We start from the raw sequence: 18,541 nt of genomic DNA, 5'->3' as shown, positions 1-18,541 counted from the left end.
CCAGACCTCATAACATGTCATGGACTGTGGTTGTGGAAGGACTCAGGAAAAGCAGGGCTTTGAATTCCCCAACCTACTTAGAACTGGGAATATTTACCCAGGGTTGAGCCAGGGTGGCTGGTGCGTTCCAAGACCCACAGTCCCGGGCTTATAATCCCAGAGCACAGCTTGCCTTGTGATACTGCTGCCCTTCTGTCAGGCTGTGAAGCAATTCTGTGGAGGCCCCTTGGTTGTATTCAGGGCACTTGGGACAGTTCACAGAGCGCAGACAAGGGGACGGTGCTAGGATGCCTCTCTGTTGGCCACTGTTCAACGGGGAATTCTATCAGGACACAGCATTCGAAAGCTGCTCCTTTCGGGACGTGTTCAACCATGCAGCAGGAGGCAAATCCCCCTCTAGCCTTTTCAAGTTTTCCCTAAGTCCAGTTTTTATTCTGGCCATGAATTAAATTCTGATGTCTTAAATCATGCAGAGAAAAGAAAAGTGGGCAAAAAGTGATTGAATTATACTAATTATATAGCACTGAAGCTCAGCTAGAAAACAAGAATTACATTTCTGAAGTTTCTCTTCACTAGACTTATGCAGGTTATAATTAGTATTAAATGAATTTCACTTTTCATTTCATCCAAGCTGAAAAGAAGCTAAGCCTTAAACTCTGGCTTTACAGGAAAAAGATTCTTCGGGGGGGGGGGAGAATAAACAGTCAAGCAAAAAATAAACCCACATTACTTACGCATCACCCAAAAGGACAGCTTTAAGGGACTAACTTGTTTAGCATTCGAAAATATTTTCAACCCACTGCTTTGTAAATTATTTTCTTGTCTGTGTGACACATCCTTCTGTAACAATTCAGCTTTTCCTTGGCTACCTAGATATATTTCCATAGTTTCTACCCAAACAGATGGCCTTTTCCTGTACGATTGCAATAATCAAAAGGAGATGCTTATTTACACAACAGCCCCCTTCACACAAACATATGTTTTTGTTAATGCTCTGGACATTATAGGGACTGAAGAGAAATATCTCATTCACGTGGGCCCGCATCATTTTGGTTCTGTGATTATTTTGACTGAGACCAAACCAAAGTTTACCTCTGGGACTGAGAGCTTTCATTTAAAGTTAGGAGACATGTGGCCATCTCTTGGGGACTGGTGGCCAGGACATGAACATCCCAGGCCAAGAATTCTCTGCTACAAAAGGAAAAAAAGCAACCCAGGGGGCACATCTAGCTCTCGGTGTACCTCCCAGAGTGTTTTGGCTAGGAGTCTTTGGTTAATGAAGGAGGGAGGTGGGACTGTGTGGGCGAAGAATGCAAAAATAAGGGGGGGGGCGCGGCAGATTTCAACCCACCTCAGGGCCTTGTGCGGTGGGTTATCAACTACTATATCGTAACCAGATGAGACTGGTATCCCTCATCAGAACAGTGCCCCAAAGTTACTACATGCAGTTTGGAGTAATGAAACTTTCATTTCATAATAGGCCATCGTCAGAACACTTCACTGATTCAGACTGGCCATTTTTCCAGATAAGATTAGGATTATCACAGAAGAAAACATTGACAAGTTAAAAAAATTTCAACATGCACTGACAGCCTTGTGATTCTGTCTTCTTTCTAAGAGGATAAAAAGAGGATGATCAAGTAAGCTACTGTGTGTCAAAGTCTTTCATAAATGTCTGTTGTCATTTTTTTCTTTTTCTTTCAACAACTCTAAAGGGTTGAGAAGTTCTGTGAAGTTTTGCCCGTGGAAACGTAAGATGGTAGAGACAGATGAAAAATATACTCTCTAATGTTTTAAAAGTGATGCAGAAGGAGAAGCCCACAAATAATCTCATTACGACTTTATGCTCCTTGGGCCTCGAGACACATCTTCTCTTTGCTAAGATTCTAGCAACTGTGCGATGACCCATGATTTCCTATCAAAAGGAAAATTTCTTTTCTAAGAAATTCTCGGTATTTCTCAAGAATCTCAGAACTTCAGCTGAGCCAGTTTTATTCAGCAACCTGTCACAACCACTTGGGCTTACCTGTGAGCTTTTTCTTCCTTTGCTACTGATTTCAGATTAGAAAATGTGACCACTGCAAGGCAATGCCCAAGGCAGGTGGAGGGAGGAGAGCTCAAGAAAGCACAGTAAAGTCCAAATGTGTGTTCTTTTTTTTTTTTTTTAAAGATTTTATTTGCTTATTTGACAGAGATCACAAGAGACAGGCAGAGAGAGAGGAGGAAGCAGGCTCCCTGTGGAGCAGAGAGCCTGAGGTGGGGCTCGATCCCAGGACCCTGAGATCATGACCTGAGCTGAAGGCAGAGGCTTTAATCCACTGAGCCAGCCAGGCGCCCCCCAAATGTGTGTTCTTTAAAATCGTAGGTTAATTTTGGCATGCTGAGAACTAGCTTATCATGGAGCATCACAAACAGATGAGTAGAAAGCCATACTATGGTGTTAAGGACTAGGTAGCCAGGGAGTGGTAAAGAGCCTGGGTCCTAGAGCCAGGCTGCCTGGCTCAAATCCCAGACTTATCACTTCCCAGCAGTATGACCTACGGCACGGTTCTAAACTCTCTACGGCCCAACCTGTCCTCTCTGTAGGATGGGTGTATAACGTTATAGACCTCACAGTGTTGTCATGGTGATTAAATGAATCAGTATGTATCAAGTCCTAAAACAGTGCCTGACCCATAGTTAAGTATTTGCTCATAATTATCATTTATCACTAATGTGATGGAAAAAATCAGAGCAAAGACAAGGAGCAAGAAGCAGCATACCACAAGGGATATCCCATTACACCAAAAACCTTATCTGTCTGGTGCTCCACTGTGTTCGCATACAACCGGGGTTTGCAGTAAGTATCTGTTTCGTAAATGAATACACGAATCAATCCTTACAGACTGACTCCTTAAGGAATCACGTTTTTACTGTGGACACAGCATGCTTACTCCTTTTGGACCTTGGCTTTTCCAATGCCAAAGAAAGGTACCAACACGTGTTACTTACTATCTCAAATTGATGATCCTCAATACAAGAGAAAAAGCAAATCATTTCAGTTACTGGAGGGATAGCAAAGCAAATCGTTTCAAATTTACTGGAGGGATATCAAAAGTCGTTCACTTTTTAAACCAATGTTTCTCTGTTACTGAGTATGCATGAACACAGTCAATGACATCAGGAGGACCCTTGTGATACCTTGAGTCCTGATTCGAACATGTTTCAAGAGGTCCTATGATTATAGCTGGCCAGGTGGAATGTGATGTTAGATGTTGTGCTTAGCCCTAAGAGATGGATGTCCAAGTCTTAGGGTGCAGAGGAATTACCTGGGGGCTTGTTTTGAAATTGTTTACTTTCAGGTGTCTATGCAACAGGCAGAAGGAGCTGGCCAACAGAACACTGAATCTATGGTTCTGGACAAGTTCTAGATCTAGGACATCACTGTATGTGAGGAGCAACCCCAGACAGTGCATGCAAAGTGGAAATGAAGAGAGCAGAGGGTAGGGCAAAGAGGCACACCAATATCTGGGAGGCAGCAGGAGGAGGGGGTCCTACCAGAGAGGGAAGAGGTAATGGCCCAAGACGGCCACAGAGGAAAGAGGGCCACAAAGAAGGGAGTGTGCTTTAAGAGTGTCAAATTTCAGAGAAAGGTAAAGAAAGATGAGCACTGAAAAGTATCCAGTGGCTTCTGGGACTAGGTCACTTCTACTGCATCTTTGTAGGCGCAGCCACGGTGAGGTGGTAGAAGAAGCATCCAGGCTGCCATAGTTTAAGGAATGAATACGAACGAGAAGAGGAGTGGAGCCTGTAAACACAGAGACCCTTCTCTAAGCGTCTGGCTATAAAACTACGGAAGGAGATAGAGTGGAGATAGAGGAGATAGAGTGGGCGCCTCTATGCAGAGTCTAGGCCTCTTGGCCTCTATTCTCTCTTGTGAATGGGAAGTGATGAAAATAAGGGCATTGGGTTGGGACAACGACACGAAGTAGGCCCTCAGCAAATTTTTTAAGGGACAGTTGAACTGGTGATGAAGAGCTCTCGCAACAGAAAGTAGAGAACAAGAATAAACGGTGAAGAAGGGAATACCTGTAACTCATGTGGAGGGGAGGCAAGAAGGGCCCTCCAGACTCTCAATGCTCAAGGCGAATGAGGAAAATAAAATATGAAGGAAAAAGCAAACGGATATGAGGGTGAATGCATCTTGTGCAGCTGATGTGACTAATGCAGCTTGTTTTAACTAGAAGATTATAAATAGACCGGTAAGGGTCAAGGCCCAGAGGAGAGGGAGGAAAAAAGCTGTGCCAGTCAGGGAAAGATATTCCAAACACGCTGGGTCATTATTTTCCCCTGTCCTCATTTTAAGCCTACTATAATTCATCTTTGCCTTCCTACTCTATTCCCTAATTCGCATTTGCTGCCTAAAGAGAAAGACATACATTTTTTATCTTAAAATGTTCCCCACTATGTAGGATAAGACGACTGCCTATCCGTTGGCATTTGGGGCTTGCTCCCGTCAAAGCCTTCAATTCAGCATTAAAAATGCCTGCTGAGCACCTTGGCTACAATTCTTGATAAAGTAATTAAGACCAAGGGAATAAAATCTCCTTAGGGAAAGAGATCATTAAAATATTTTAAAATTTAAATATTATTATGTTTGCAATAGTTTTCCTACAACTTTTATTATTTCCATAAGCCTTAAATGTATAACCTGGAGCAAATACTGTCCTTTTTAAAATTAGCGTAGAGTCCCTATCGTTGGTCTCTCTTGTTGGGCAGCAAACCATGTATTTTGTAAATTTCCTGGGTCACCCTTGATTCAAGTGAAATCAAAGCTCTTTATGATGACTTCCAAGTTATGAATCATAAAACTTTCTATCTTTCTCTTGTTAGATCCAACCGTCTACAGAGTAGACAGCCTGACTTTTCTCTCATCTTGCCTGAGCTGCTAATCACTATGCGGGATTTCTAAAGGTCCTCAAGATAGCAGACTGACTTCTTTTATTCTTTTCCCCTTGCTACTTGAGAAAGCTTTCTGAATTTCTCCAAGAGCCCCGGTGCTCTTCCCCTTGTTTATAGGCCCTTGGTCCTGAGTGTGTCACATAATTCGGCGGTTAAAATTTAGTATGTTTTATCTTACTAGCTAGATTGCAAGTTCTTCCGAGGATGAAGACCTTCTTTCTTCACTTTGCATCTTACCAAGACCTAACACTAGCTAGGTATGCAATGGATGTTTAACAACTACTTCATCAATCTATTAACTAATTGGATTCTAACTTTTAGAGTGGATGGCAGCAACAGGCCATGCATTATCATCATTGTCAAAAATTTCACTAAGAATGAAGCTGTTTGCAGATCAAATCACTTGTTCTAACATGACCTGCATTGGCCTGTTGAAATAACAGATAACATTGAAGAAAAGCTGGTCCATACAAGTTTTGTTTTTTTAGCTTGCTTTGTCAATGCATTCCGTAAGAGGTGAATTCCTCATTCCTTTTGCTCAAAAACATATTTAGAAAATGGTGTTAAAGAGATCTGGCACCAGAGATGAAGTTGGTCAGGCTCTTCGCTAGGAACTAAGAGATAAAAATCAGTGACAGATGACAGAGTATCCTTTTATACCAGTTCTCTTTGCAAAAAAGCCACACAATGCAGGAAACATGATTTCATTCCACATGCTGAACCTCAGCTACCCTTGGGTAGAAGTCAGAAATTCAGAAGGTGGTGAGCACAATGCTTCCCATAAAGCACTAGGCAGGCAGGGCCATGGAAGAAAGGAGACAGAGTACGTAGCTGCCCGAACTGATTTCACAGCATTAGGAAACAACCTTCCCATCTCTCCCCTGTGGAAGGCCCCAAACTCCAAAACCAACTTTCATTGCTGTATTTCAAAATGTATGTCTCTCTAATACAACAAACAGCCCCAAGGAAGGTAATGACTAGGGTCATTTACACATCTGTATGAAAGGAAGGAGTGGGCACAGGTCTGGCTTATAGGCAAAGAGGATAATGGAGCCACTGGAAAACCCCTGAGCAGAACTGAACATGTGCACCTTGATGATCTTGCCCAAAGCCTGACCTGGTATCAGAGTCACACTAGTAAAACCAGAGGTCAGAGTTTCCACACACTGATGGGATGGCAGTTCCCTTCTTTAATCCAACCATAGCTGGCAGATCAGGAAGGTATAGGGACATTCCTAACCTTTAATCCCAATCTCCTAGGTTCACAGAATTTAGCAGTAACCACAGGAGGGGTGGAGTTCTGGATGTTTCTGAGGGCCAGGTGGGGGAACAAGTCGTACATTAACAGCACCGGCAAAGACCTATTCTCAGTTGTCTCTTCTTGTCATGGGCTAGGCTCGGGGACTCCTGTGTTCTCTCTATAGGCATCTCTGTTCAAAGAAGAGCCTTCAGGAAGTTTGGACAACAAAGAGTTATCTATTTTAATCACGTTTCAGAAAAGCATCTCTCTGACTTTTCTCAAAGACTCAGATGTTCCTTGTACTTGTCAGAAAACAAATGTGGTTTCAGCCAACATCTGGAATGGAGAAAAATATAGCAACCACAAAAAAGATAATTAAATTAATAAGGAATGCTTTTCAGACATAACATCCCATAGGCCAAAAAAATGTTTTCAGAACTCTCCAGAACGAAATTATAGAAGTTACTTAGAAGCTAAACTTAAGTGAATTAACTGCTGGAGGGCACCATATGGGAGCAGACCACTGTGACCCTATGGACCTTGCTAAGAATGGCACCCCAACTTCTTTTCTTTGTGTGACAGAGGAGCCCATAAATAAAAATGTACAAGTAACATGGTATCGTTTCGGAGGCAGGCTTGTCATTTCCTTCACTGTACATTTGGAATCTACATCTAGGTTGTTCAGCTGTTCCAAAATAAGACGTCTCAAAAAGATGCCCTGCTGGTCATGTCACTCAACCTCAGACATCCTGCAGAAAGCCCGGCATGTGATCAGTTTTCCTTGCATACTTTCAATGACCAGCAGCTCAGTGTTACAGAATCTGTCCGTTCCCTTGACGGAGCATGCTAACTAACTTTCACAAAGCTCTTCTTTATATTAAATCTGAAATCTACCTCTCAGTTTCCTCTTGGGAGTGCAAGAAAGAAATTATGTGCCTTCAGCCTCTCAAGTATGTAAAGACCACTACCATGTTGCCTCTAAGTCCTTTCCAGTCGAACTGTTTCCAGATGTTTAGCTTCCTCCTCATCTTGGTTATCTCCTCTGGATAAATATTAGTTTATCAGTGACCCTCTTAAAATGGGAAGCCCAGCACAGAATAACAGAAGCAGCACAATGATGTAGGTTTCATCTGACCAGCAGAGTTCAGGGGGTCTACAGTCTTCACTATCTGGAAACAGCAACTGCATCACACTACTTCCACAGGACTCACCAGGAAATGCCATTTCCCAAGACTTTTTTCATAAAACCTGCTAGGGAGCCAGGCAGCTCTCATCCTGTGTGTACATAATTTTGACTTTTCTTTAGAAAATCAGAATATGACACATATCTCTATTAAAAGACACCTTGAGGGTGCCTGGGTGGCTCAGCGGGTTGAGCTGCTGCCTTCGGCTCAGGTCATGATCCCGGGGTCCTGGGATCGAGTCCCGCATCGGGCTCCTTCCTCAGTGGGGAGCCTGCTTTTCTCTGCTTCTCTCTCTGCCACTCTGCCTGCTTGTGCTCTCTCTCTCTCTCTCTCTCTGACAAATAAATAAATAAAAATCTTTAAAAGACACCTTGATAATCTCGGCTAATCCATCCAGGCTTCCAAGGCTATTCTGAATCTTATTTTTAAATCACGGACAATGTCAGACCTATCAAATAATAAAGAGTATACAGAATAATACAACAATCAACCACTTGCCCAGAATCTAGCTTTAGAACACATCACAAATAAAACTGAAGCTCCTAGTATACGCTTTCTCCATTTTATCCCCTCCTTCACCAGCCACCCTGAAATAATGCCCACTAGCCTGAATTTGTGTTTGTCACTCCCATGCTTAAAGACTGTTTTGAATGTTGATTCCATCACCACTTATATTTATGTTATATACAAACCCCCATAAGCATGCAATCTAGTTGGGTTCATTTAAGTAGGTAATTCAAATGTTGACTAAAGCGGCATTGTCCTTGTCTATCAGCCTGGTAATCCCATCAAAACAGGGAGGTGACTCAGGCATGACTTATTCTTAGGGAATCCTTACTCGACCTCAGCAAACAAACTTTTGCATGTAATACACTGAATGATCCCAGTCTAAATCAGTCAGTATCAATACAATTGTTTGGTCACTGGTAAAATAGGCCTTTTCCCTTCTCTTTCGAAAATCCTTCTGCAAGCTCCCAGCAGAACACCCGCCATCCCACATTTCCCCCAAATCACTGACATGGTTCTAGGCTCACATGTGCCTGAGGCTGTAAATTGCCTGGGTCCGGGGATTTGCCTTCATCAACAGGCCAACACGGTAGCCCCTTTTTTTTTTCTCTTTTAAATCTGCTCCCCTACATCTGGCTTCAGGGCCTTCCTTCCAGTTAACTGGTTGGGACAAGCCAAAACAGGTGTTTAAAAAGTTTGCCCTCTTTCTATCATCATCAACCCCTTCTTCTCTCTAGAACTTTTCTTAAAAAATACATCAAAGGGTCTTTTATCTGCTATTTAAGTATTTATGTAAGTATTTTTATGTAAGTAAGTATTTTTTGTAAGTAATTGTTTATGTAAATATTTAAGTACTTAAGCAAGCAGTATTAGCCCCATCATACAGAGTGGCAGCCTGATGCATCCAGGGGCCCTCCACTTGCATGCCATAAAAATCTGGAAGGCTTGTGTATAGATAGTTCCAGGACTTTTAGCAGAAAAATGACATCTCCCTCCTTCCCTGCTTCCATCCTTCCCTCCTTCTTCCATTCTTATCAATCCAGGCCTCTAATTCGGTGCTAACGCCGGCAGCAGGGTAGCTGTGAGGGGGGCATCCAGAGCAGTTTGCAGGATAGCAGTCAGGGCAAAAGGGTTCAAGGGCCAGGAAGGACTCAGCTCACAGGCCCATGAAGCCAGAGGGCACCCAGACAATATCCAATACAATAAGGAAACAGAGGGTCAGTGAGGTGAAGTCAAAATAAAGGTAAATGTCAGAGCTCAGACTGGAACACAAGACTCCTGAAAGGCTAGTAAAACACAACACCCAGATGAGCTTCCTCTACCTAACCAGTAACCGGTGGGGTATGAAACATGGCTCCTAGTGTAGGAGTAGGAGGCTGTACTAATTCACAGACACGCAGATCTGCTAAGACACAAAATGTCTCAATTTGCAATTACTTTCACTTCTAGGTTAATAACTCAGTCTCTGTGCCCAAACCTGGGTGAGGCAGAGAAGGGGACCAATGATCAAAAACCAACCAAAAAACACAGAGTGGCTTCTGCATGGAAAGAGGTTAAGATTTGTTTGGAGAGAATAAGCACCAAGCTACAAATTACAGTTATTTATGATACCGCAGTGATGAATGGAAGGATAAGAGGTTAAAGTAACAAATGCTATAGACTTTCGGAGGGAGAAATGAGCCAGAGCTGAAGTGAAGAGAAAGGGAGGAGGGCATGTCTTCCTTCCCATCAGTGTTTCAGCCGCTCTCTGTCTGTTTATCTCTCTGTGAGGCAAAGCCGATCCTCTAACTTATCTACAAGGATTCTGGGAAGACAGAGCAGATAGAAATGGGCCATGCAGCCTTGAAGGGGAGTTCCTGGTATTATAATCACAAACGAAGGAAGAAGCCATCTATCACTTACTACAAAAACCTCAGCTCTATACCATGGAAAACCAGTTCCTTCAACTCCACAACCTGGGCTAGGAGTAACGTGGTAATTCTTGAATTATGTAACTGTTGAGGACAAGAAAACAAGGACCAATATTATTTCTCAATATCACAGGCTTAAAAGGCCTAACTGAGGGGCTGCCTGGGTGGCTCAGTGGGTTAAGCCTCTGACTTCTGCTCAGGTCATGATCTCAGGGTCCTGGGATCGAGTCCCACATCGGGCTCTCTGCTAGACAGGGAGCCTGCTTCCTCCTCTCTCTCTCTCTCTCTCTCTCTCTCTCTCTATTTGTGATCTCTCTCTGTCAAATAAATAAAATTTAAAAAAAAAAAGGGTCTAACTGAGTTTTCGAACATCCTACCCTTCCTCCCTTTTTAAGACTGGTACAATCCAAAAGTCCCATGAAATGTTTTTTTAAATGTATAAAACATGTATTTTCCAATTTTTTTTTTTTTGATTCCTGGCTGAATTTTTCAATATCTCAACTACAGAAGTGAACACAGGATGGGTCCCTAGGGGTGATTTCCACTGCCACATATTTAATTGTGTTACTAGCACCTCAACATTTTTCAGAGTAAATAAGAGCAGAGCTCACTGAGTTTTCTAAGGTGAACAATGAATGATTTGAGGAAAGATGTACTGAAAGTCATTTGTAACGACAATAAGCCCCCAAACGGGTGGGGCTGGGGATGAGGGTTGAGAGATCCTTTTAAAACCACCCAAAAGAATGGTTAAAAGGCAATGGAGGGGTTTCCCCCATAGGTAGTAATTCAATGCTGAGATCTGCTGTCAGTAACAGCCTTCTCTCTCCGTGGATATCCTTACATACGTGGGTACCATGCTTGTTCCGAGAGGGTAGAGAGTCTTGTCCAAGAATCACAGCTAGTCAGTGAGTGGCAGAGCTTAGACAAAACTGGGTCTCTTAAACCCAGAATCTTTGTTCTATCCAAGACACCACGCTGTGGCCTAGGGTTGGGGCATATCTAGTTTTCTGTAGTTCTTCAATTCAAACTTGAAACTCCATTGTAAAAGGGTATTCAAAGATACGTGTAGAGGGATATTCCGGTCTCTAGAAAGCCCTAGACAAAGAAAGTATATTCAGGGAGCCAGCTGGGGTCGGTGGTATCTGAACTGAAGGGTAAGCGGTCTGAAACTGAAGGCATCACACCGGCATGGTAAAGGACCATGAATCCGGACGGAGCACAGCATTGGGCACATAACACACACTGGATTAAAAAAAACTTGTCAACAAAACACTGTGATGAACATTATAATTTCTGTTCCAAGATGCTGCAACTGTACACATGCCTAACTTTGGAGAACCCAAATCAGAACTTCTATGATTTCAGTCAACAAAGTAGATCAATAGAGATAGAAGTTTCTACTCTCAAATGCTGGATGAGGAACAAAAAGACAAACAATACTTACAAACATCTTACAGAGAGGAAGGAAATGGCAGGTAAGTATACATAAATCAAAGGGAAACAAAAAGCTGTCACTGGGGCTTTTAATCCTCTGGTTGTGCAATTCACTTCAGCACGGTCAGAGCAACCCTTGTGCTACCCCCACCAGCTGAAAAATTTCTATTTAACTAAACTCAGAATATCCAAGAGCCTGATTAGACTCTTCCAAGTACATAAATTAATACTGGCAATGTTACAGAAATAAAGCACTGCCCACCCACTCGTGCATACCTCCATCTTTTCAGCTATTAGCCCAACTCAAAACAGCCCAATCTTTACCATCTCTAGCACTGCAAATATTGCCTGGAATGACAGGTTTTATGATCAATCCTTCACTTCCTTCATGAAGAATTTTCTCCCAAGTAATGTAAATCAAACGTGTACAATTTTACCAAATTCACTACTTTTATGGTTCATCTGCCCAGAGTGATTGTGAACATTTTAGGGTAGCCAAGGGTTGTCAGTTAAGCCAGCCTTCCTACATAGCTGGTCACAGACCAACCCTGATATCTCAGGCAATGATCCTGCAGAGATGAGCCCAAGAGAATGGCTGCTTCCAATCAAGCCATTGTCACTACTGGAAAAGCAAAGCAGGAGCAGATCCCACTGCTGGTGGGGACATGACTTCCACATCCTGAAAACAGCACTTGGGTCCACCAACTCTGGAGATGGGCTCCTTCTTACTCCAAACTTCATCAATGTCATGGCCCACCGGCCTACTCAGTGTAGCCACTGCTCTTGGCTGCACAAAAGGAAGCTGGTTATTTTGGTATAATGGAAAGAGTTCCCCCAACACTCTTGACAGGCCTATGCTCTCAGGTTCATATTCTAGCTCTATAATTGACTTGCTCTCTGAACCTCAATTTCCTCAACAGGAAAGTGGGGGTGATAACACCTCCTCTCCAAGTCGTTGTAAAAAAGATGGCTGGTTCAGTGTCAGGCAAATAGTCAAAGCTCAAAAAATGTTGGTGTGCTTTCTACTAACATCTCTGCTCAGAGTATTTTTTTGTTGTTCTCTGCATTCCTGGGTCAAAATCTATTTCTTATAAACCCCTAAAATGGCCTAACCAAGTACCAAGTATGACCAACACTACTACTGTCTAGTTTGTTAAAATCCTCTGTGCAGTTGGGGGGTGGGGAGGGTTCTGATTATGTTTAAAATCCCAAATTTAATCCTGGTACTCAAAGTATGATCTACAGACCAGCAGGATCAGCATTACCTAGAAGTCTGTTTGAAAGGCAGACCCCTCGGGCCCCACTCCAGACCTAATGAATCCAAGTTTATGAGATTCCCCAAGTGATAGGGTTACCTCTTGAAGTTTGAGAAACACTGTTCTCTACCACAAATGAATTGGGGTATAGAATAATAAACAGAGCCTACTGACACTCTAAGGAATCAATCGTGGTACTTGTGCTGTTGGTGGGATTCTATGAATGTTTATTCGGGTAGAAAGCAACTACTGACCAAGGCATTTTCCCTGGAAGGACAGTATAATGGACACCTTGTGCCTTTTGAGTTTAAAAAAAAAAAAAAGAAAAGAAAAGAAAACAACAAAACGATACACGAAGGACACTGGCTTTACGGCAATATTTAAATCTTCTACATTAATGCAATCTTTGTTATATAATGAGGGCTCTGCATATAATTAGTAATACGAGCACTCTGATTATATGTAGACTCTAAAAAACCGGAAAGATACTTTCAATGTAGTAATTTCTGGTTTTTAGGATGCAACACATAACAGATTGATTAGTAATAAGCTTCCATGGATTGAATGTTCTCAACACAGGATGACAAAGTTCTAAAACCTGTCCTTCTGTGATGCTGAGCACGTATCTTTCCTTCCCCACCCCATCAACCTTCTGAAACATTTTTTAGTTCTTTCCAGTTATATGTGAAAGTACAATTTTTAAATGCTCCTGAATGTAAAATTTACAACCCAAATTCCTAAAATGAATCACCCCATGCCGGATCCAGGAGACTGGTAACTTTGTGTATCAGGAAACAAAAACCCCATCTGAGTGAGTCATCTCTGTGATCAGAGATAACACAGCCCCAGCCAGAGCTCGGGGCAAACAAATGGCCACAGCAATCACATGCCAGCATCTTGTGTTTAATGGTTTTTTACATTAAAATGCATCAGTCAGCTCTGTGAAACCAGGAAGTGGAACCTGGGATGCCACATAAATAACAAACACATTCTCTTGAGTTTGGCGAATCTTGACGTTCTGCTCTAAGTCTATCTCAATTTCTGGTACATAAATAAAAGTGAAAATGCTGCTTTACCAAGATGAGAGCAGGACGGCGAGAGCTAACTAATATGACTGGGCTTCTGAAATGTTCCATAAGAAAATTTTTAAGACTTCTTAAACGTCTATTTATTGAGGACTTTGATCGAAAGTGAAAAAGGTGATCTGATCAGAAGTTGGCAAATACCTCAAAAACTGCAACAGAGGAAGTGGCTCTTAGGCTGTAGAGCACAAAAGCCTGTTATCATCTGATTCCAAAATCTGTATGCACGGCTTTTTCTCAGGTGCTCCAGGGTTGAAAGAGAAGATGAGCAGGAAGGAAACTTGTGCCACATAGCACGGCCTTGCACTAGCAAACTCCTCCAGCGAGAAGGGCAAATGTCCTCTTCAACCCTTGGACAGGGGATATAATGCCAGGACCAAGCCTGCCTCAGGCTGGCTAGGCTCAACACAGGGACAGTGCAAATTCCCAGGCTATGCTTTTCAACAGCAGGCATCTCCTATCAACACCACACATCCATTAGCAGGCAGAGTGCCTGGGGAACATGACTTCAGCAGTGGCTATGGCTACGGTAGAAGCGCTTTCTTCTGAAACACTGGAGACCAGCTGGGGACAATGGCAACTAACCCCAGGCCCTAGCTTTCATCGAGACCTCTCCCAAAGCAAAAAAACCAAACAAACAACAAAAACAAACAAAAAGCCAACGATAGTGGAAACAAGTTAAAATACCCCATAGCGCCCCCATGCCCACCCCATTATTTCCGCGAAGCACACACTACCTCATAATGAAGGGAATGAAAGGCGCCATGCTGAGAGGAGAATAGGTGCCGTCCATCGGGGAAGGGTAGAGTCTCCCCAGCACCAAAAGTAAGAGAAACATGCTTGGATGGCGGTTGAGTTCTCCTGTGTCACTGAAAAAAAAAATTGCATGTAAAAGACATAATTTAAGAGGCAAAGTGTTACCTTCAAACATTTTTCTCATTAAATGATTATGAATATAAAGTGAGATGCTCTATGATTGGAAGATCGTTCCCCTTTTCTTGTTTTTTTTTCCCTCCATTCATTTCATATATCCCTAACGCACAAATAAGGAAGAGCTACCGCAAAGCCACTGATTGGGCTCCAGCACACGAGTCTCTTCTCAAAGCTAATTGTTAATTTGTGTCTGTGTTTTGATTTGAGCCGTTCATACAGCAGAAAGGAGTCCCACAGTATGAAATGTGAAACTTTCAACAGCCAAATGCACTTAGGAAAGCTTGAATGGTCACCTACGGGGGCCAGAAAAGCCTGTCTGTACAAATTACTAATGTGAGAGAATGTATCATGAACAGAAGTAAAATTCATTGATGTTAATTTTACCTCCCCGTTAAAGATAATGAGTATAAATTCATATCAAGTGCAAATGTGGCTAGAAGAATAAAAAAAGCACATGTTCTAAAAATTCCACTATCAGCACAGGATGTGATTGAAAGGGCAGTGATAAACTTTTCTATGTGCCCTGATCAGACGGGAAGCTCTCTGAACGGCTTTATTTTCTGTTTCTAGGGTCAAGCATGCCAGTGCTTCTTCCAGACCAACCAGCTATTTGCTTACTCTCATAATGGTCAACTCTAACAGGTCAGTAAGAAAAAAATGGCTGGTGTCTGTGACAGCAAACACAGAGATTTTTAAATATCATGGGAAGAAAATGCTTTTCAGAAGCTGTGTTTCTAAGAAGCTGTTTTCTGAAATATGTCCCCTGCAAACAGAATGCGAAAAAAAAACAATCTAAAACAGGATTTTAAAAATATAAAAAATATCATAAAAACAGGGTATTAGGGGTTCCTGGGTGGCTCAATCAGTTAAGTGTCTAACTCTTGATTTTAGCTCAGGTCATGATCTCAGAGGCGTAAGGGCCCTGCGTCTTGTGCTTGGAGCCTGCTTTAAGATCTCTCTCTCCCTCTCATTCCCCACTCCACCTCTATACAAAAACAAACAAACAACAAAAAACAGGATTTTATACAACTTTTCAGGTACAAATCTACTGTAGAGAGTCAGGCAAAAGGATGTAATAAAAAAGCACTTAAAAAAAATCCATCTAAGTTATAAGGAAGGAATTGATTAAAAAATGTTGCCTGGAGGGAAAAATCTCGATTAATGAAGTAATTCACTTCCTTGATTTCACTGTGTCCCACCCTTTTCTCTTCTTACCTGTCCACAGTATTAGCTACAGCTTCCAACTGTTGGAGAAGAAAGGGATAGAGTTCCGGGAAACGAGAAAAAAACTGGCTGCCTGTCATTCTGTAAAGGGAAGAAAAACAAATTACTATCATTTATTTCCTCTGATCTAATAATAAAGCCTTTTTATTTTATTTAAAGGAAGATAGCCAAGGTCATTTGCTTGAATATTTAATAAAAAAAGTTGAGAACAAACCTCATCTTAAAAATTTAACAATCAGTCAAAACAAAACATTTAATTTGATTTTGGAAGTGCTCTTAACACATGGAATTTTATCTCAAAATTTAAGATTATGTGTATTTACAAATATTTGATATTAAGTTCTGTTGGGGAAGAAATATGTAATCTGTGCAAATGCCAAGTTTTCTACAATTGATTTGGACTACACATATAGTCAACATCGGGTTGGCTAAGGCTAACAGCTTCTGTAACAAGGGCAGGTCTAGAACAGGTTTCTCCAAGTTGGCACCAATGATATTTTGGACCAGACCATTTTTTGGTGTGGGTGGTGTCACATGACTGTAGGATGTTTAGCAGCCTCCGATGAGTCTACCCATCAAATGCCAGTAATATCCCCACCCTTTCGTGTCATGACAATCAAAAATGTCTCTGGAAAAAAAAAATGTCTCTGGACATTGCCAAATGTATCCCGAGGGGTAAAACGGTCCCAGCTGAAAACCACTGGGCTAGAGTACGGTTATCAGAGGCACGGATTTGGTATATACGGTTTTGGACATCCGATCTTAGCTGACACCTGTGAGGATTACCTTTCCATCTTTATAAATACTACTTTTGAATTCTGACAAGACCTGTTCAGTTTTTACAAATGCTTACACTCATGTAACCCATTCCTATGAAGACTCAGAAAATTTCCATCATCCCAGAAAGTTTCCTCGTGCCCCTTCCCAGTCAACTCTACAATTTGTTTTTGTCTATTCTACAATTTCATATAAATGTAATAATACATTACATAATTTTTTTGTGTCTGGCTTTTTTCACGCAGCCTAAAGTTTATCCATGTTACTTGGTGTATTAATAGTTTCTTTTTTTGTGGGGTATTATTCCTCTATATGAATATACAAGTTTGTTTATCCATTCTCCTCTTGACAGATATGGGCTGTTTCCACTTGTAGGCTATTATGAATAAAGCTGCTAGGAACATTCTTACACAAGGTTTTTGTGGACATGTTTTCATTTCTTTTGAATAAGTATCTGAGAATAACATTTCAGTATGTTTAACATTTTAGGAAACTGACAGTTTCCCCCAAATCATGAGGGCGTTTTATACTCCCACCAATATTAAATGAGAGTTTAGTGGTTCTGTGTTCCTTCCAGCATTTGCTGTTGTCTTTCTCTTTATTCCACTTTAGCCATCCTAGTGGTAGATTCCTGTGGCTTTGATTTGCATTTCCTTGATGACTAATGATGATATTAAACACTCTTTGTGCTTTGGTTATTGATACTGTCTTTTGTGAAGTAGCTATTCAAAATTTTTGCCTGTTTTCACATTAGGTTGCTTGCTTCCTTTGTCATATGTATGCACTACACGTACCTTCTTTGTCTGTAGCTTGTCAATTTATTTTCCTAATAATGTCTTCTGATGAGCAGAAGTTTTCAATCCAATAATTGGATCAATTTTTTTCTTTTTATGATTCATGTTTTCTGTAGCTTAAGAAATCTTTGCCTACCCCAACATCACAAAGACATTCTGTTTTCTTCTAGGAGTTTTATAGTTTTAGCTTTTATCTTGAGGTCCATGATCCATCTCAAATTAATTTTTGTGTATGTTGTGAGGTAGAGGCAAAGGTTCTCTTTTCCTTTTAAAATTTTATTATTTTTTTAATTGAAGTATAGTTGACATACAATGTTGCATTCGTTTCAGGTGTAAGATTCTTTTTCTTCTACATTGGTGTGTCATAATTTTAACAGGGAGATGCCATAAGATATAGGCCTTAAATAGGAGAGATGTGCCATGTTCATGGATAAGAAGATTCAGTATTCTTTAAAAAAGATTCAATCTTATAAAGAGGAAATTCTCACCAAATTCAATGCAATTCCAATAAAAATAATAATTTATATATATTCAACTATATCAGTTAATTTTTAAAAAAATTTTACACACACAAAAAAGTACAAATAAAAACAGAAAATAATACACATACAAAGTATTTTTGGCAGGGGAAGAGTATCAAACATTATGAAATAAAAAAGACTAAAAGGCTAAACACATGCGGGCCCCATTTGGATCCTGATTCTAACAAGCCAATTATAAAAAGACATTTCTAAGACAATTAGGAAAAGTTGAAGGTTATAGAGTTACTAACTTTGTTACACATGATAATAGCATGGTGTATTTCTTTTTAAACTCTCTTATCAAATCAGTCACACAACCTGAAGTATTTATGGGAAAAATGACATGATGCCTGTGACCTCGGGAGGACAAGAAATGGACAAAATAAGATTGGCAAAATGTTGGTAATTCTTGAAGTTCAGCGATGGATATGCAAGGGTTAGTTATACTATTCTCTTCACTCTTACATATGTTGAAAATTCCCATAATAAAAAGGTTCTAAAATAATGGGAGTAAACATTTTTATTTGCCAAGCCCCAAACGGGGAGAAAATATGTAATGCGTATAACTGAGGATTATGTAATCAGTATGAGAATATATGAAGAACTCCAGTGATATCAATAAGTTGAATGACAAACAACTGAACATAAAAATGGATAAAACCTATTCAAATATAATCCACAGAAAATAAACATTAGCGACCAATAAATACAAGCTGCTCAATCATACTACGAGACCAT

At 41.0% G+C, this 18,541-nt stretch overlaps 1 protein-coding gene across 4 annotated transcripts in view; it reads right to left on the bottom strand.

Annotated features, from left to right (window-relative positions):
• LOC111155863 (THADA, armadillo repeat containing) overlaps positions 1-18,541 on the bottom strand; it is a 328,485-nt gene that overhangs the window by 170,610 nt on the left and 139,334 nt on the right. For all 4 annotated transcript variants that reach the window (XM_022516299.1, XM_022516297.1, XM_022516298.1 and 1 more), the window contains 2 exons: positions 15,703-15,792; positions 14,292-14,423 (listed from right to left, as the gene is read on the bottom strand). In XM_022516299.1, coding sequence (XP_022372007.1) covers positions 14,292-14,423; positions 15,703-15,792 — 222 coding nt within the window. The remainder of the gene's footprint in view (positions 1-14,291; positions 14,424-15,702; positions 15,793-18,541) is intronic.

The sequence above is a fragment of the Enhydra lutris genome, unplaced genomic scaffold (assembly GCF_002288905.1).
Source record: "Enhydra lutris kenyoni isolate GAN:26980312 unplaced genomic scaffold, ASM228890v2 scaffoldscaffold44, whole genome shotgun sequence".
NCBI classification, from domain to species: Eukaryota; Metazoa; Chordata; class Mammalia; order Carnivora; family Mustelidae; genus Enhydra; species Enhydra lutris.
Note: the sequence above shows the minus strand (reverse complement) of the source record. Positions and strands in the feature narration are given on the sequence as shown.